The 20,057-nt window shown below is 44.9% G+C and overlaps 1 protein-coding gene across 2 annotated transcripts in view; it reads left to right on the top strand.

Moving 5' to 3' along the window:
* The window catches only part of DDR2 (discoidin domain receptor tyrosine kinase 2), a 78,323-nt gene that overhangs the window by 11,130 nt on the left and 47,136 nt on the right, over window positions 1-20,057 (top strand). The window contains exons 1-2 of one of the 2 annotated variants that reach the window (XM_042464959.1): window positions 12,295-12,325; window positions 13,459-13,561. In XM_042464959.1, coding sequence (XP_042320893.1) covers window positions 13,482-13,561 — 80 coding nt within the window. In that variant the 5' untranslated portion in view covers window positions 12,295-12,325; window positions 13,459-13,481. Of the gene's footprint in view, window positions 1-12,294; window positions 12,326-13,458; window positions 13,562-20,057 lie in introns of those variants that run through there. The other variant, XM_042464958.1, reaches the window with a different exon arrangement.

Genomic DNA, 20,057 nt, shown 5'->3' with positions numbered 1-20,057 from the left:
GATGGCTCAAAAAGCCAAACAAATGGGTCATTACATACATTGTTTATTAAAGATCAAAAAATCACACATAAATGTGTCATTGAGCAGATCAAGCCTAAAATCTCCTTGGAAGCCAAGATGATCAAATTGAGGCTTTCGTACTTTGGCCACATAATGAAAAGGCATGAATCATTAGTAATGCCAGAAAAAGTGGAGGGATGTAGAAAGAGAGGAAGACGACATGTCAGATGGCCAAACTCAATCAGGGAGGACACGGACATGAGTTTGCAGGAACTGAGCAAAGCAGTGGAGGATGGGATCGTGGAGATGTCTCATCTACAGGGTCTCCATGAGTTGTGGTCGACTCAAAGGAAGTTGACAACAAGTGTAATGGAAGGAGACTATGGAGGCTTGTCTCAGCTCAGGGATGTTCAATTTCCTTCCCTAAATTATGAAAACATTCTCCAAGATCTAAAAATAACTCAGCTAGTTCCATTTACCAAAAAGGGTCTTGGGCTTCTGCTTTTCATACAGTAACTTGCCACACTGAGATACCTTGGGTAAAAGCCTGACCCATAAATCACCACATGAGCTCACTATGGGCAAATGCCTGCAGCTTCCTACAGCACTGAACTGCTGTTTGAGGAAGTAAATTTCTCCCAATTTTAAAAATTGTATTTAATGCTTCATGTCAGAGAATCAGAGAATCATAGAGTTGAAGACTATCCTGTTCAGAGAAGTGTTCCCAGGCATTGCGTGATTATTATTTGTTATTTGACATTTTTAATTTGTTGCCTGCTTTACTTTATTGTAGCCTTTCCTGTATTGTTATGTATTATTTATATGTATTATGCCATTATTTCTTAGATTGTACACTATGAGCAGGTTTACTTTATCTATTTTATTGTTTGCATGTACAGCGCTGTGTAAATCTACAGTGCTATCTAAATAAAGCATAATAATAATAATAATAATAATGATAATGATAATAATAATAATAATAAGTTGGAAGACCACAAGGGCTGTCCAGTCCAATCCCGTGCCATGCAGGAAATCACAATCAAAGAACTCCCTATAGGTGGCCATCCAGCTTCTGTTTAAAGACTTCCAAAGAAGAAGAATCCACCACACTCTCCGAGGGAGAGTGGTCCACTGTCAAACTTCCTGACTGTCAGGAAGTTCCTCCTAATGTTGAGGTGGAATCTCTTTTCTTGTAGATTGCATCCATTGTTCCATGTCCTAGTCTCTGGAGCAGCAGAAAACAAGCTTGCTCCATCCTCAGTATGACATCCCTTGAAATATTTAAACAAGGCTATCATATCTAACCTCTTAACCTTCTCTTCTCCTATCTTAGGAAGCGAGGTAAACATACGTAACTCCCTAAGTATCTCCTCATAGGACATGGTTTCCAGAACCTTTACCATTTTGGCTGCCCTTCTCTTGTCAACATCCTTTTTGAATTGTGGTGCCCAGAATTAGACACAGTATTCTAGGTGACCAAGGCAGAATAGAGTGGCACTATGACTTCCCTTGATAGACACTATACTTCTGTTGATTCAGCCTAGAATCAGATTGGCTTTTTTAGCTGCCGCATCACACTGTTGACTCATGTTCAACTTGTGGTCCACTAGGACTCCTAGATCCCTTTCATATGTAGTTTCATGAAGCCAGGTGTCCCCCATCCTATATCTGTGCATTTCATTTATTTTGCCCTAAGTGTGGTACCTTATATTTTTCTGCGTTGAAATTCATTTTGTTAGCTTTGGGCTAGCTTTCTAATCTATTAAAGTCTTTTTGAATCTTCATAGAATCATAGAGTTGGAAGATATCACAAGGGCCATTCAGTCCAACCCCCTGCCATGCAGGAAGTTACAATCAGACAATCAAAGCGCCTCTGACAAATGGCCATCCAGCCTCGGTTTAAAGATCTGGAAACCATGCCCTATGGAGAACGATTTTGATCCTGTCCTCTGGATCAGTATTGGCTACTCCTCCTAGTTTGGTATTATCTGCAAATTTGATAAGTATGCCCCTAATTCTGTCCTCCAAGTTATTGATAAAGTTGTTGAATAGCACTGGGCACAGGACAGAACCCTGTGGCACCCCACTGATCATTTCTCTCCAGGATGAAGAGGAGCCATTGCTGAGCACCCTTTGGGCTTGGCCAGTCAACTAATTACAAATCCTCTTAACAATTGCATTGTCTAGGCCACATTTTACAAGCTTGTTTGCAAGAATGTCATGGGGGACCTTGTCAAACACCTTACTGAAATCAAGATATGCCATATCCAACTGGTAAATTTATCATAAAAATAGATCAGATTAGTCTGGCATGACTTCTTTTTCAGAAACCCTTCTAAATGTTCATGAACTCTTTGTTTAATGATAGGCTGCATCAATGGGAGTATAATGTCTAGATTGAGGGAAATAATAATACCACTCTATTTTGCTTTGGTTATACCTCACCTGGAATACAGGGGGTGGTGAACAAAATGGGAAAGATCTGGAAACTACGTCCTATGAAGGATGATTTAGTGAGCTGGCTATGTTAAGCTTGAGGAAGAGGCCAATTAAAGAGGTGACATGATAGCCATGTTTAAATATTTGTAAGGAATGTCCATCATTATTGAGGATGAAGCAAACTTGTTTTCTGCTTCTCCAGACAATGGATTCAAACTACAGGAACAGAGATTCCTCTTAAATGATTGCAAGAACTTCTTGCTGATAAAATCTGTTCAACAGTGGAATATGCTGTATCATAGTGTGGGTTCTCCTTTTTGGGAGGTTTTTAAGCAGAAACTGGATGAAGAGGAAGACTGCATTTGATGGATATACTCAATCAACGTAGCCAGGGCTCTGAGTCTGCAAGATCTGAGCAGGGCTGTTGAGGATAGGGTCACTTGGAGTACTCTCATTCATAGGGTCATCTTAAGTCAAAATCACCTTAAAGCCTGTGTGGTGTAGTGGTCTGAGCATTGGATTATGATTCTGGAGAACAGGGTTTGAATTCATACATGGGCATGAACCCACTAGGTGGGTTGGGCAAATCACAGTCTCTCAGCCTCAGAGAATGGTAGAAACCTGGCAACTTGGCCATGAAACCCAATCCTTTGCCATGAATCCTACACCTTAGGCAAGTCGCAGTTTCTCGGCCTTAGAGGATGGCAGAAACTGCTGAAGAAACTTGGCAAGATGATGATAACAACAACAACAACAATATTTATTTCTTACCCACCTTCCCTATAGATTGAGGCAGGGAACAACAACAAATCAATAATTAACATCAATTAAACCATATTAATTAAAACATGCAACAGTTTAAAAGAACGAATAAGACACACATTTTAAAACAGTCTCCATTTACAATTCACCATCTCAATTCATAATTTAAATTTATCTGGATAAGCCTGCTGAAAGAGACTGGTCTTCAATGCTGTTTTAAATTCAGGAAGCATATTTAGCTGTCGAATCTCTTCTGGCAGTTTGGTCCACAATCTAGGGGCGGCTGAAGAGAAAGTCCTCTGGCTGACATTCACCAATCTAGTCCTGGAGTAAATCTCTGCCAGAGGCCATGAGTGTACAGGATGGATTATAAGGGAGGAAACGATTCACTCCTACTGGACTCAAATCATGTAGGGCTTTAAAGGTAATAACCAACACTTTGTACCTTGCCCAGAAACTAATTGGCAGCCAGTGGAGTGATTTTAAGATTGGTGTAATATGTTCACTTTTGGATGTGCCGTGTTTTGAACTAATTACTTGCTAATTAGCTTACTTGCTGTTCACCGCTATGATCTTTGGAATAGCGGTATATAAATAAAACAAATTATTATTAATTATTAATTGAAGTTTCCGAACTTGTTACAGAGGTAGCCCAATGTACAATGCATTGCAGAAGTCCAGCCTTGAGGTTACCAGTGCATACATTGCCATTTTTAATTCCTCCAGCTCTAGGTAGGGGCGCAGCTGGAGTAAAAGCCAAAGCTGATAGTAAGCACTCCTGGCCATTGCATCTATCTGAGCTTTCATTTGGAGCAGCAGATCCAGAAGCACTGCCAGGCTGCAAACACAGTCTTCCAGGGGGAGTGTAACCCCATCCAGGACTGGTTGACACACCTCCAAACCCAGGTTATGACTTTGACAGTAAGCAGCTCTGTCTTATTTCGATTTAGCTTCTATTTGTTTTTCTTCATCCAGCCTATTACCCCCTCCAGGCATTGATTCAGAGGAGACACACTATCCTTAGTTGAGGCTGTATTTGAAGGCACGGGGAAATATATTTGGGTGTCATCAGCATACTGATAGCAGCCCTCCTCCATGCCTCCAAATGATCTCTCCCAGCGGTTTCATGTAAATGTTGAATAGCATTTAGGATAGGATGACATCTAATGGTATACCGTATAACAGCTCCTTTTTTGAGGAGCAGCTATCCCCAAGCACTACCATTTGGAACCTACCCAAAGATAGAACCAGAACCACTGAAGCACAGTGCCTCCAATTCCCAAATCCCCCAGGCATTCCAGAAGGATACCATGGGCAATGGTATCGAACATCCCCAAGAGATCCAAAAGCACAGGGACACACTCTTCCTGTCAGTGTTAAGTCAGAGATCATCCACTAAAGTGACCATAGCAGTCTCAACTTTGTATCCTGTTCTGAAGCCAGATTGAAATGGGTCTGGATGATTTGTATCATCCAAGACTGCCTGGAGTTGGAAAGCAGCTGGCCTCTCACTTATCTTGTCTAGAAAAGGGAGGTTTGATACTGGTCTATAGCTGTTTAGGTCCAGCGTGTCAGGGAGGGCTTTTTGAGAAGTTACAGAGGAGCAAGGTTAGGTTTTGTGCGTGGCTTGGTTCACTCTACAGGCTCCTGAGGATGGCAGGTTGATTGGAAGATAAGACAGGTGTTGAGTATCTCTCTTTCCTTTCCCTGTAATGATATGTCACCATACCGTTGCCATATTTACCTCTGTCCTGGACAACTGAAATTGTAGCCCCATTTTCTTTACACGTTATACTTTAAAACAGACAATAAAATGAGTTTAACAATTAAAACACATTAACACAATTCTAAAAACCATTAGGCAGCAGTTCCCAGTTTTTACACACCGGATGAATAAAACTAAGTGTTCCAGCATAATCCTATTCTCACTAAAGTGATGCCTTATAGCCAATTAGTTGGTATCAGGTTATGCTCCCACCACTACCCAGTCTTACATCTGCCACCTGACAGCTGGTTTATTAGTATTATAGAAATAATAATCTCCTGTGAAAACCCTGTGATAGGTTCACTTTCTGGTCACCATAAGTCCAACCAATACACTTTCTTATGGAGTCTCCCTCTTTGGAGGTCTTTAAGCAGAGGCTGGATGGATATCTGTTGGGAGTACTTTGTGATTTCCTGCATTGCAGGGGGTTGGACTGGATGGCCCTTCGGGTCTCTTCCAACTCTAGGATGCCATGATAAACTATAATCTTGTTCTTGTGCAGGAGAAGAACAAACCTCAACACTTTTCTCATTAATGAGTAAGACAATGAGGGCTTCTAGTGCATTTTTGAAGACAGCATTTCCATTTTTGAGGCTGTTAGTTATGCAAACCACTGAAGTGATTTTTATATAAAATATAGTTTTTTTGCATAGATTAAAAAAAAACAACCCTGAAAGACTAAGTGGGTTTTCTGTATTTTTCATCAATCTGTTCCTTTTATGCTTGCACACACTCTCACTTTCTCTCTGTGTATGCTTTGCCTCACAAAGGTGAAAGGGAGTACAGTAGTTTTGCTTAGAGGCAAAATTGTGGAGAGCCTGACAGCATGTATATAGAGTGGCCCCTTCCCCGCAGCTTCAAGCCCCAAGGACACCCTGCAGCGGCGGGGAGGAGGAGGCCCCTTTCTCCTCTGCGCCGCTGGGCGCAGCTGTCTGAAGGCTGCGCCCAGTGATGCAAACGGCAAAAGGAGCTCCGTTTCGGAGCTCCTTTTGTGGCCGGGGAAGCCCCGGGGAAGCCCCGGGGAAGCTCCTATGCGCCCTGGCACGGCGTGACAACGTCACGTCCGTGCTGCCCCGTATAGAGGCGGCGCGGTTGTGATGTCGTAATGGCGGCAGCCATGTGGAACGGCCGGCACCATTTTGTGCGCTCTCTGTGCATGCTAGGGTTGGGAGTGTCCGGAAAGGACACCCCTTTCTAACCCTAGCACGTGCGGAGCGCGCACTTTTAGGCCCGTTTGTAACGGGCCATAGATAATACTTTCTGAGGGGACTATCTTTCACTAATATACATGGCCTGGTCTCTAATAAAAAGTCATTTAAGACTCTGACAAACACTTATGGCAACAAATTCCGTGTCAAATTATTCAGTGAGTGAAAAATTGCTTTCTTTGGCCCGGTACAGATGTGCTTTTGTGGTGCTCTTGTCACGTTTGAAGGTTGTCTGGTGGGTGGTGTGCCCACACGGCCGACACCCCTTGCATGTGACGAGGATGCCGCAGCTGCGGCACACCCACCAGACGGGGTGCATAATGGTGACATCGCAGCTGTGCCGCTTCCAGACAGGGCGGCGCAGCTGTGATGTCATCACGCTGGCTCTGGCGCTTTGCAGCGTCACAGTGGCGCCACAAAAAGGAGCTGCTTCCAGGCGCTCCTTTTTTGCTCCGCAGCAGCGCTGCACAATTTGGTTGCTGCAGTGCTCCCATGGAGCAAAGAGAGGCGCCGGGAAGGCGCCTCTTTCTGGTGGTGTGTACCCCGCCTTTTTCAAAGCCCTGGTTCACTTTATTGCCAATCAATTTCCTTGAGTAGTCCCCAGCTTCTACGTTGTCTAGTAAAGATGTTGGCTGTGTGTAAGAAGTGCAAAGAAACATCATATTCCTCATAACATGTACCTCAGTTATCTCAGTACCTTATGCGCAGGTTACGGACAGAAGGTTTGGGCTTGAGTCCCGTGACCAGACAGTAAACACTGTGAAACAAGTGGCCCTTTGAGAAGCTCTCTTGGCAGCTAAGCATGAAAAAATAATGCTCAGGTAGCTGTGCAGGGCCTGCTGCAGCTCTTTGGCTGGTCTCTTGCAAATCAAAAGCAGTCACACATTACAAGCACTAGTAGTTTTCCACTTTCAACTGGCAAGAAGGTGCTGGGAAAGGAGCAAGCAAAATTACTTTATTTAGTTGTCCCTCCAGCATTTAGGCTGCTTGATCTCAGTGGGTTTGTGATTTTTTTAACCAGATGCCCAGCTACGTGGTTTTAGAGTGGTGACTGAGGGCTAATAATCACTAGGATTTTCCCCTATGTCATTATAATGTACCAGTGCATGAAGCACTCTTCACATCAGCTTCATGCCAGTTTTGGACTTATATCCTAGATTTCTTCAGATTGCTTTGATAATGGATTTTATGTCTTGTGGTTTTTTGGTGTGTGTTAACCTGTAAATGGAGGACAGACCTTACCTCTTCCTACACAGCACTCCTCTTTCCAAAGGTGAAAAGGGAAGATAGAAAGACAGCTTGCTGACCAATTCTATACTCTGAAGTTACTATACTGTGATTTATTTTGATGCGAGTGGCTTCAGCCTATAGACTGCTTCACATTCACCTACCTTTCTTCCTGCTTTCACCTTTCACCTTGAGGGAATGGTTCCACGAGGAGCAAGGAGAGAAGCATCCACATTATCAACTCTTTTTAACATTTCCCAATGCACACTTGCACAACTCTGCAGCCGCAACACATTTTCCTTAGGAAACAGTTCCTATTCAATTTGCATATTACTTTGTATGACACTTTGATGAGTTTGCATAACGCTTGGCAGTAGTATGATGGAAGTCTGTTTACGATGAGTTCTTATAGCATGGCAAGGAAGAAGAAAAAAGATTGTCCTGAACCCTGGTATGTTGGATATTTTCCAGTTATTTTCCAGTATTACATTACAGACATCCTCAAAAAGATAATTTTTCACAGATTATCTTTCAAAAACTTGCTCTTTCAGCTGTTCTGAATTATACCCAAAATCTGTATATTTGACCTGTAGACCTCTCTTTTGACCACATGTTGAATTAATGCTTCTGTCTGAACAGTAACTGTTCAGCTGAAAGGCTGAAAGAGTGGAGGTTTGTAACTGTTCAGCTGAAAGGCTGAAAGAGTGGAGGTTTGTTCTCTGGTTCAAATAGATTGGGAAGGGTAGGTTTTCACTTTTGAGGGAGAAGCTAACACTTGTTTGGCTGAGTTGATTATGGACTGGGTAGAGGAGGCATCACTAATAGATCTTTATTTTTCCTGAAGGAATGTTGAGGCTTCTATGGCCATAGGAATTTTTGTGCAGAGGAAGAATATCATGTTAAGCTTACAGCGTGCCCTTACTTTACATGGGGATCCATTCCAGACTCCCCCACATAAAGCGAATTCCGCCTATGCTCGAGCACCATTTAAATGAATGGGGCTTGTGCACGCGGTAGCGTGGCTGTTAGTGTATATTTGTGTTGAAAATGTTCAGATGTGACAATGGTTGCTAAAGTTTAAAATTGGTTACAGCTGAAGGCCAAAAGCCTAGGCCGCAGACAGAATGTCCAAGGACAACAGAACAAGACAAGATGTGAACAAGATATGTTTTATGTCTGTACTATGATTGGTTTCTATGTTGCATGGCACCTTGTGGGAAGGAGGCTGAACTAAGTGATCACAGCGTGGGAATGTTATACTTATGATAACAAAGACTGTTCTGGTGGATCCTGGGAGAATGGAGACTGAAAGAGTAAGACGTGTTGTACAGTTATAGCTATTAGCTCGTGTATATAGCAATAAGACAATAAAAGCCCTCTTTAATGAGTGAATACTACTGGAGTTTGTTTCTTTAATTAAGCAGCTGTTTCACTAGGCATTGTTCCAGCAAGCTGAAAAGCCTGTTTTGGAGTTTGCTTTGATCTTGAGTTCCAGAGGAGCCTGCATATGCATCCAGTTGGCACCAGACCGGGACCATGGGCAAGAGACATCACCCAAAACATTTCAACAGTGGTGGCGTGCGTGCACCATAGGCGCATGCCCCATTGTTCCCTATGGGACACGCCACTCCTTCTCCTTGCGCAGCTTTCAGCGTATGCTGAAAGCCGTGTAAAGCGTGCCTGCATATGACGGGGGCGCACTGTATTTATTTCCTTTCTAGACAAGGGAGCATTTTAGCCAGCCAGCGGCATGGGCTGAACATAACATTTGAGGAAAAGTGGGAGGTCATATGCAGGCTTGCAAATGAGGTGCTTGGTTCTTCTTCTTTCCCAGCTATCCAGTTGAAGGAGGGCTGCCTAACACCAATCAGGGCATGACCATCAAGCTTTCCCTCAACTGCTCTCTTCTGTCCATGTCGCTGTCTAGCTGAAATGCTATCTCACATAGAAAGAAAATAAATATACTTAAAATGATATCACTCCCCAGTTCAATACAGGAGTCCCCCCTTCCCCCTCCCTTTATTCAGCAGTTTAGGAACAAGAGCACTATAGGTTTTGCATTTCAATAATTCCTAGTTTTAGATAGTGACCTGGTCTCTAACTTCTCAAATAAGCAGGAACTTTTTGTATTAGGCAATGGAATAGAGTGTGTGGCACACTGGCATCTCAGCTCAGGAGGTTTTGGATGAGACAGGTTATCTGAATCCATTTGAGTCTGGTTTCAGACTTGGTAATCAAACAAAGACTTCTTTGGTCACTTTGCTGGGTAATATATTCTGGGAGGTTGATGGGAGACCATGTCCTTATTGGTTCTTGATTGTGATGCCATGTGAAAATGTACAGATTCTGTAGGGGATACAAATTGCTAGTATCTCATCCCCATACTCTCAGGTCCTCTGGCAGACAATTACTCCAGTCAGCCAGGACTAGGTTGGCATCTATCAGCTAGAGGACTTTTTCTTCAGCCACCCTAGACTGCCGAATGACCAGCCAGAAGGGATTCGACAGCTGAATGTGCTGCCTGAATTCAAAACAGCATTAAAGACCAATCTTCCAGAAGGCTTATCCTTTTAAATTGTATGAATGTCCTTTTAAATTGATGTGTCTTTTAATTGATATGTTTTAACTGATGTTGTTTGTCTGGTCATTGTTGTTGTTCCCCACCTCAATCTAAGGGGAGAGGTGGGTAAGAAAGAAGAAGAAGAAGAACTAATACTTAGTTTTTCATAAGAACTACCAGTACCTTCTGAATGCCAAAACATCTAACTTTCTTACAAACTAGATCAGTGATTCCCAAACTTTGCTCCTCCAGTTGTTTTGGACTTCAACTCCCAGATGCCCCAGCCAGCTTGACCAATCAGGAATTCTGGCGACTGAAGTTGAAAACATCTGCAGTACCAAAGTTCGGGAATCACTGTACTAGATGATATGATAATGAGTAGCATCTGGCTGTGAAAAAGTTTCATTTTTACTGATAAGTAAGTGCACAGGGTCCCAGTCTAGATCAGGCCAACTGCAGACAGGCAGGAGAGGTTTAAACAAGTTACTTTTTTTTTTTTAAAGAAAAGCCTAAATTCACCCAACATGAACACTTGATGGAATGGTTCATGTGTGGGTGGGTGTTTTAAATTCTTGGATATTGGTGACAAATGTAGTTTTGAAAAACTATTGCAGGGGAGATTTAAGCTGTTCACACATAATAGGCCTGACCTCAATCAGAGATTCACATCCTGAAAATAAAAAGTAAACTCATACAGCTATAGGCTATGTGGAACCATTTAATTTGACCCTCATTTTCATTCCTGAACTTCTGGTATACTGTTTTGTTTTCTTCAATGACATCTGGATTATAAATTCTAATAGGATAGACTTTTTGGTCTGATACAGTTCAAATAACAAAGACTGACATGACGGCATGATATTTCATTGACTGCAGTCTGCTTCCTTAGATGCATGGAATGTAATAGGAATCATGCAGTCTTCCAGAGGTTGCTGGATTACAGTTCTCAGCATCCTTCACTGTGCTAGCTAGGGTACAGTTCAAAAACATGTGGAGAGCTGCATGATTCTCATTCTGATCTAGCAGTTCATGTATATATCTTTGTTGTTAACTACCATCAAGTTGACTTCAATTTACGGCAATCTGATGAATGAGAGACCTCCAAGCCACCCTCTCATGAGTATGTACCCTTCATAGTCTAGAATTCGAATTAGCATATCTGCACATGCGCAGTGAGGGCAGAATCGGATCATGACCTTTTTACACTTCCCGTGGCTTTGCCTTGTTTCACGTTATTTCTTCATTTATTACCCCTTATTTCATGTTATTACGCAATTCACGTTATTTCTTCATTCATTACCCTTTATTTCACGTTCTGTAGGCAATTCACTTTATTTGTGCATTCATTACCCCTTATTTCATGTTATTTAGGCAACTCACCAATTCAAAATCAGTCCAAAGCCACCTTGTACTTGGTTTGAGCATTGGACTATGACTCTAGAAGGCAGGGATCAAATGCCATTGGGTGGCCTGGTGCAAGTCACACTTTCTCGGCCTCCTCAGAAAATGGCAATGGCAAACCCCGTCTGAATAAACCTGCCAAGAGAACCCAAAAGTGGGGTGGGGGTCTCCAGATGGTTGTGTGTGAGTGAGACTGTATCTGTGCCTTTAAGTCCCCAGCTATGTGGGAGGGGGGAAGAGAAGGAGTCCCTCCCATTTGGGAGAGCTTGGCTGCAGTGAGGTTGTGGGGTACATGGGTCCTCTCTGGTTGTAACCTGGCCGATTGGGAGTCCCATTGAAGGCAATGGCAAAGCCTCGTTATGAGTTGGAAGAGGGGAAAGGGGAGGGGAAACTGGGCAGGAACCAGAGCTGGCGACTAAAGCTACATCCACATTGGAGAAATAACCCAGTTTGGCACCACTTTAACTCTTTGTGGCTCAAGGCTATGGAATTCTGGGAGTTGGAGTTTGTTGTGAGCCCAGAGCAATACCCCTGAGGGGGGGAAAACACCCCCATTCCCCAGGCTACCCCACTCCCCAAAAGAGGAAGAACTCTTTAGGGCTAATAAAAAGGGGGGAGGAGGTTTTCGCTCTTTATGACGCCCCCTGGCCCTGGAGGAAGGAAAGAAGGCAAAAAGGTCCCTGAAGGGGCACAAGGGGCCAGGAGCAGGGCAAGTCCAAAGCCCACCATTTTGGGCCAAAAGAGCTTGCAGGACGCCTAATGGAGAGCCTTCCCCCCACTCTTTCCTCTGTCAAAAACAGCTGCTTTTGCTCCCGAAGAAAACCTAGGAGTCCCGGAAGACAAAACAAAAACAGAGGATTGTGGGAATTGATGCAGGGGAATACAGTACCAGGGCCACAGCAGACATGCATATCAAACACCGCATTGAATGCGAAGTAGCCTGGAAACAGGATTTGTGAATTCGTTAGTTCACTGAATTTACTTAATTTTGGATTGCTGTGAAATTGCATTAGGAGTGCGTTCATAATGCCAGCGAATGCGTGTGATAACCTTTTGCTCAATAGCGTGAATACATATGATGGCGTTCAGGGTGACACTGGATTATACTTCCAATTTCCGTTGTGTGATAACGGCCTGAGTGAGTGGCTGCAGTACAGACATTTAATCACTGCGCCACCAGGGCTCCTACTGTCAAAAGAAGCTATGTATTCACAAGGATAATCAACAATTAATAATAAATAATAATAATAAAATTTTTATTTATATCCCGCCCTTCCTATGATCAGGGCGGCTTACATCAAGGTTAAAAACAGCAATCCACAAATACAACAAGATTAAAATACAAAAACATTAAACCAAAACAGACAAAAAACCCCATAGCCCAACCTCTTGGCCACGGAAGAGGAGGGAGGCCCGCAGGATTTTATTCGGGGAATGCCTGTTGAAACAGGAAGGTTTTCAAGTCCTTCCTGAATTGGGCCAGGGTGGTGGACGAGCGGAGCTCAGTGGGCAGCGTGTTCCAAAGGGCTGGGGCAGCTGTGGAGAATGTCCTCCATGTGGTGGAGGCTAACCTAGCCCCAGGCACCTTCAGTAACTGCTGCCCAGATGTTCTGAGGGTGTGAGGCGGAATGTACGGGGAGAGGCGGTCCTTTAGGTATCCTGGGCCCAAGCCATTTAGGGCTTTATAGGTAATCACCAACACCTTATATTGAGCTCGGAAGCGAATGGGCAGCCAATGGAGGTCTTTCAGCACCGGTGTTATGTGGCTGGTCCTGGGAGCACCAGTGACCAGCCGGGCTGCCATGTTCTGCACCATTTGCAGCTTCCGAGTTTGGTATAAGGGTTGCCCCATGTAGAGTACGTTGCAGAAATCCAGTCTCGAAGTTACCAGACAATTAGACATACATATGGGAGAATCACATTTTTATTTACAGATTTTTAATTTGATCAATGTAAAAACACATTCTTTATTTGGTTTAAAAGTTGTAGTTTTATTGCTTTTGATATAACCTAAATAAAAATAACTCTCTCAAAGAATTATGGTTAAGAGTGATATGTGGTAATCACTTTCTTTTCTCTTCTTTTCCTCTCTGTAGCTATCTGCCGGTATCCACTGGGCATGTCAGGTGGGCATATCCCTGATGAGGACATTTCTGCTTCTAGCCAGTGGTCTGAATCCACAGCAGCCAAATATGGAAGGTAAGAGAGAGATGTAACTGGGGTGCCTCACCAAGTCCAGAGGGATACTAATTCCCTCTTCCCTTTTCAAGCCCTCTGGGTCCAATAACACATTAGTCATCTTCCTTATCTTTGTTCTCAGTGAATTAGAACCCTCTAATACCTTTCCTTTGGTAAGGATTTATAATATATTGGCCAAGAAAGTAATTGTTCACTGTCTACCCCCTACTGGTATCAGAACTTGACTGGTTGATGATGCCTAAACCCATTCTGTGACCCATCAACTTTTAGAGCCATGCCTGCTGTTTCTTGATGAATTCTATCTCCAACTTGGCCATGGCCTGAATGGGGCGGGGCGGAATCACCGAATCCCCTCTGCTGTTGTAAGGGACTCTGAAACCAATCTTCATTTCACCTGCCCACTCTTTTCCATCCCTTTCCAGATGTGGCTTTGTTTCTCACCAGCAGAATGTTAATGAGTCATGTTGTCAAAGCGCCCCATGAAACTGGAACTTGCTTTCAAATGGTTCAAGGAAAGTTATTGGCACCAATGTAGTGCCGATAGTCAGCCCTGTTTCATGCTAGGTTTCAGATACTCACCATTAGCAGCAGTAATTAATTGGACTAAACACATGTCTTTGGAATTAATCATTCTCTTGTAATGAATAGTAGTTTTCAAGGTTGTTTGCTGAAAATTACTTGCAACTGCTGCTGTGTGCCCTTGCATATGGGATAGGGGAGACATGAGGTGATGGAGAAGGCATGGGACTTTTAGATTAGCATTGTGCAATGCCCAGTGTGTGTGTGAGAGCCAGGATAGCTACAGTCCAGGCTGGGCACTGCTAGCCTACACAGTGCTGAATTAATGGTTTGTTTTTGTTGTGTGCCTTCAAGGTGTCCCCCACCCAACTTATGGTTACCTTAAGGCAAATCTATCATGGGGTTTTCTTGGCAAGTTTCTTCAGAGGGAAGTTGTCATTACCATCCTCTGAGGTTGAGAGAGTGTGACTTGCCCAAACCAGTGGGTTTACATGGCTGAGCTGGGGTTCAAACCTTGGTCTCCAGAATCCTTGTCCAAGACTCAAACCACTACACCATACTGGCTCAGTTGAATTAATGATACTCATGCCTTTTTCACAGTCTGTTTCACCAGCAACACCATCTCCTTCAAATAGCTATGCTTTACAGTAAGGACAGGTAACCTCCAGTGAACTACCACATAACCTGTTCCTTCTTATTAACTGTCACATTCCCCTATGCTTTTAGGGTCAGAAAAGATTTCCAGGTCAAAGCATGCACTTCTGCGCAGCCTTGGAATATTCCCTCCTACCACTCTTTGGTAATAGTGCACTATTTGTGAGCTATTCTTCTGTTCATTATTTTCTAATAATGAGGTAGGTGCTAAAAGAGCCTAGCTGAATCAGTCTTAGGGTCCATCAAGTCCAGCATCTCATCTCCAAAAGTGGCAAGTCAGATGTTCTTAGAGGCTTGCAAGCAAGCCAGAAAGGTGATTCCTTACCCTGTTTCTTGTTTCCATTTCAGTACCTGCAGGTTCCATTTAGTATTCATGGGTCAGTAGCCACTGGTAGACCTATTCTAGATGACTATGTATAATCTCCATTTACACTATTTCAGCCAGTGGCTAACCTATTCTATGGCAGGAAATTCCTTTTTTCTTCATGGTCTCTGCGAATCATACATATGGGTTGTTCTGCTCAGAAAACTTCTAGAATCACTGGGCAAAGTTAACTTTGTAACTTTTTGGCAGTAGCTCTGCCCATCCCATATAAGCCCTTTGCGTTCCCGCTCTTTCCCCAGTTCCTTCTTTCCGCCACGTTAGCTGCTTGGGGAATTTCACTCTGTGTTACTTGAACTTGTTCACTGGACTTTGACTTCAGACTGTTCTTGACCATTCTTCTTCTGACACCCCCCCCCCCCCCATGTATTGTTGACCATTCGGCATGTCTTTGACTTCTCTTTGGATCTTGATTCGGCTTAATGATGTCTCCGGCACCATTTTAAAAATATGATGTCTGCAGTGGTAAGATCCCCGTACAGGATCCCCACTCTTCTTGTCTCCTCTGCCTTGGCAAGAATCACAACTCCAAAGCTCGTGCCTTGTGCAAGTCCTTGACCCCTCAGGCTAGAAAGAACCGTGACTCCCGATTGATTATGGCCATCTACCAAGGGGTCCTCAAGCCTCAGGATACCGACCGGCCGGGTTTGGCACCCGCGGCTTCAGAATTGATGCCAGATGTTGCTGGTTCTGTGGCCCAGGGCTCCAAGACCAAGCATAGTGCCACCGTGGCCCAGAGCTCCACCACTGAGCCAAGTGCCACCGCCGAAAAGCCTTCGAAAAGGCAGGCAACCGATGGAGCTGGTTCAAAGCCGAAGCCCTCAGAAAAGGATAAGGCTAGAACCAAGGACTCAGGCTCCGATAAGAGTTCGGCCCAGGAGGTGAGCTCTCGAAAGGACACGAGCTCTAAATCCGCCTCTAAGAAGAGGCACGTCCCCTCGGATGTGGGAGACGGCTCCCCTCACGTCTCGTTGAAGAAGGCCAAACCTTTGGCCCCCACCGAGGCTTCGGTACAGCCACCCTCTCATAAGAAGGCCCACTCCAAGTCATCCAAGAGCTCTTCTCACAAGAAGACCCATCAAGAGTCCTCGGATACTCCTCGACCTCCCAGGGACCTTGCATCTCCTTCGGTACCTGCGAAAGTTGAACCAGTGCCCTCAGTCCTCGCTTCTCCAAGGACCATCTTGGTATCAGCCTCGATCCCGGCCTCTACCTTGCCTGCAATGCTGGCCTTCCACCACTCCAATGCCTCTCCGTCACCTCACCGGCACTCTCCAACACCTGTTCCTCGAGTCCAGGTGCACCAAGCCGAGGTCCATCATCGAGAGGAGTCAGACTGCTTTTATGATAGAGAGATTGATAGGTACTTTGTCACTGTCAGCCAGGATGTGTGGCCTATAGCCGGCTGTCATCGAAATCCACTGTGCTGCCAATGCAGGCTTCCATCTCGAAGGGGCTACCGGCACGATCCACTGGATCACCAGGGCACACAACTTCTCCTTCAACACGCGTGGCTACCACTCCATCAACGGGTCAAGCACCCGCGTCGACCTTCAAGCCACTTCCACCCGTACCGACTCTGTCGCGCCATGCCATTGACACCGATTCCGGATCCGATGCCAAGGGTTCTCATGCTTCTTGCGTCGATTTGGGCTCCTTGGACGAGGTGGCTCCTCAGTCTCCACAGGAACTATACCAGCCTGGCTCTTCATCCCCAACGAATGATGTCCGCACCTTCTTGGAGCATGTTATTAAGATGGCCAGCTCTTTGGAGCTACAACATTCTCATGTCGAAGATGAGGCCAAGGATGCAGTCGAGAGGAGGATTCACGGCAAAGTGCCGAGACCTCCCTCCATTCCACTCTTGCCTTTCCTGGGGAGCATTGCAAAATGCTCATGGGACACTCCGGCCTCACTGACTGCATCCTCTAGGAAGACTGAGTCTTTATACAGGATCTTGCCTTCCCAGTGTTCCTGACTCACGTCCCAACTAAAGCAGAATTCGGCGATCGCCGAGGGTTCCCAAAAGGCGTTCACCCCGAAGATGTTGACATCGCCAGCCAACCGCAAGGCCAAAAAGATTGACGGCCTGGCTAAGAAGGCCTATTCTGCTTCAGTGCTTGGCTTGAAGGTGGCAAATTACAACGCATGTATGGGGGCCGACATTCAGCACCTCATGGAAAAAATTTCGCCGGTCATCCCTGATGTTCCTGAAGACTGCCAGCGGGTCCTCACAGAAATTAGGTGTGAGATATGGGATCCTCAGACCAGTAATCCACAAGAAAACATATTCCAAAGAAAGAAAGTTTATTGTGGAAATAAGGCAGAAGTAATCGATTGACACGTTTTTGCAGAATCTGAGGTTCACAGGAAAAAAGTCCCACTTTTATCCTTTCTCAACCCCTCCTTCCTCCAGCCCAGTTCTATCCCCACACCATACACACCTTGCTATGGCAACCAAGACTTTCTCAGGAGGGACTGCAACCTTGGACACCAGATGCAGTAAAAACCTTATCACCAACATTCCAAGCTGCCCAGATAGGCCTCTTCGACAGGCCATTATCTATTAAACTTTTCTACTCACTACCCAACACCCTCCCACTATAATATTCATAGACAAAACAGGAATATGAACAGTTATATGAATGAATACGTATATATATATGAACAATCATCATAACTGAACTCAATTAACTGAATATATTTACATGTATGAATTACCATTATAACTGAACTCCAATGACTAATTCTGACATTAGGGATGAAGCCCACTCAGTTGGCGGCTGGCTTATTACTTCGACCCGGCACTCCACGGACTGCTCAGTGAAATCCATGGAGGCGTCCATCGCGCTCAGGAGACATGCCTGGCTCCGTTCCTTGGACCTCAACCCCGGCGCCAAGTCCATGGTTGAGGACATGGCTTTTGATAATTCCGGCTTGTTCAACAAGGAGACCAATGAACGGCTCAGTTACAAGTACCAGAAGAAGGCTGCGGCCAGGAAGCACGGTATGTCTCTTCCTTCCCAGCCTCCCTTCAAGAAGCACTATCGCCAGTGGCAGGGCCAAGGTCAGAGGCCGTTCCAACAGGATCGACCGTACCAACAACAGGAGCACCAGAGGCAGCGCTACTCTTCCCAGTCCTCTTCAGCTTCTGGCCGTCGCTAGGCCCCTGCTCGGTACCGTAAGAGTCGCCGTCAGGATACCAACCAGGGAAACAAGAGGTCCTGAAGGGTTCCTGCATGCTTCGTCCTCCCGCCCTCCTCCTTCCTTGATAGACTTAGGCCCTTCTATAACACCTGGGCCTCTGTCGCCTCCGACTCTTGGGTTTTAGATATTGTCTGCAGGGGATATGCCCTCGAGTTCGAAGAGCTCTCTCCAACTGGAGCTGTTGTTTCCACCACTCCCTCAGACACCCTTCTTGACGAAGTACGCATCTCTTTTTGCTAAGAGCACCATCTCGCCCATTGACTCTAGTGAGGCCCCTAGATGTTTCTTCTCCAGATACTTCACGGTGACCAATCCTCGATCTAAGAGCCCTCAATGCTTTTTTGTCATACTGTCACTTCCGTATGGTAACTCAGGCTTCTATTTTGCCCTTGTTGCATCAGGGACTGTGGTTTGCGACCATCAACTTGAAGGATGCTTAATTTTCATGTGGGGATTCGACAGAGCCACTGGAGGTTCCTGGCCTTTGATGTCGGTCCTGACATGTACCACTACAATGTCCTTCCCTTTGGCCTCTCCACAGCCCCAAGGGTCTTCACCAAGTGCATGGCCCTAGTCATGGCATACCTTCACCAGCAGGGCTCCAGGGTCTTCCCCTACCTGGACAACTGTCTCCTTGCAGCGCCCTCCATGGAAGAGCTCCAAAAAGATGTCGAGTTCACCTTATCACTGCTCTCGTCCCTTGGGCTTGTGGTAAATCTGGAGAAATCATATCTCACTCCATCGAGATGGATCAATTTCATAGGCACCATCCTCGATTCTGAAGATTACGTCACCTATCTCCCTAGGGACCATTTCCTCATCTCTAGAAGATGTCTGTAAAGCACTACAGGCTGGACACCAGGGCCAAATGGGACGCAGCCTTTGGAAGGACAGTGTTGGTTTCAGAGTTACATTAATTGCATTGCGTTTCCAGGTGTTTACATGTTGAAATGAGTGTCCGTGTACTGCATTCCTACTGGTTTACATGCTTTCAACTGAATGTCTTTTTGCCAAACTTGTCTTGGTTTGCAACATTCATAAGCTTACATAGGTCTTGCATGACTTACTGTGTTGTTTCTCTGTTTCAGGTGTCAAAACAAGTTTAAGTATTATTTATTGAAGCACTGGTAACAGGTGTACCAGGACCTAATGTGTTCTTATGTGCCTTATGTCTTGCACAGATTGAGTGCTATTTATTGAGGTACCAAAAATGACTGACACAGTCTTGGGTTTAAAGATTTTATTGTGGTTAATAAACACACTTTATTTGAACTTTGCTTGGGTTTCATGACACTCCCTCTGCCGCGGACCTAAGCCTGTCAGTCTCAACCCATTTGTATGATTTGCAGAGACCACGAAGATGGAGAACAGGTTGCATACCTGTAATGGTATTTCTTCGAGTAGTCAACTGCGAATTCATACAAATCCCGCCCGTCCTCCCCTCAGTGTCCTGCTCCTCATTGGCTCATTCTCATGTCGCTCACGCGGGTCCAATTGCAGAACTGGGGAAAGAGCGGGAACGCAAGGGGCTTATAAGGGATGGGCAGAGCTACCGCCAAAAAGTTGCAAAGTAAACTTTGCCCAGTGATTCTGGAAGTTTTCCGAGCAGCACTGCGCAGGCGCAGTACAACCTATTTGTATGAATTCACAGATGACCACTCGAAGAAATACTGTTACAGGTATGCAACCTCTCCTTATTCATTGTTTGGAGAATCTTAATTTGCCTTTTCTGAA

Source organism: Sceloporus undulatus, chromosome 4 (genome assembly GCF_019175285.1).
Source record: "Sceloporus undulatus isolate JIND9_A2432 ecotype Alabama chromosome 4, SceUnd_v1.1, whole genome shotgun sequence".
In the NCBI taxonomy this organism is placed as follows: domain Eukaryota; kingdom Metazoa; phylum Chordata; class Lepidosauria; order Squamata; family Phrynosomatidae; genus Sceloporus; species Sceloporus undulatus.
The sequence above is the reverse complement of the archived record's forward strand: the minus strand, read 5'-3'. Positions and strand labels throughout refer to the sequence as shown.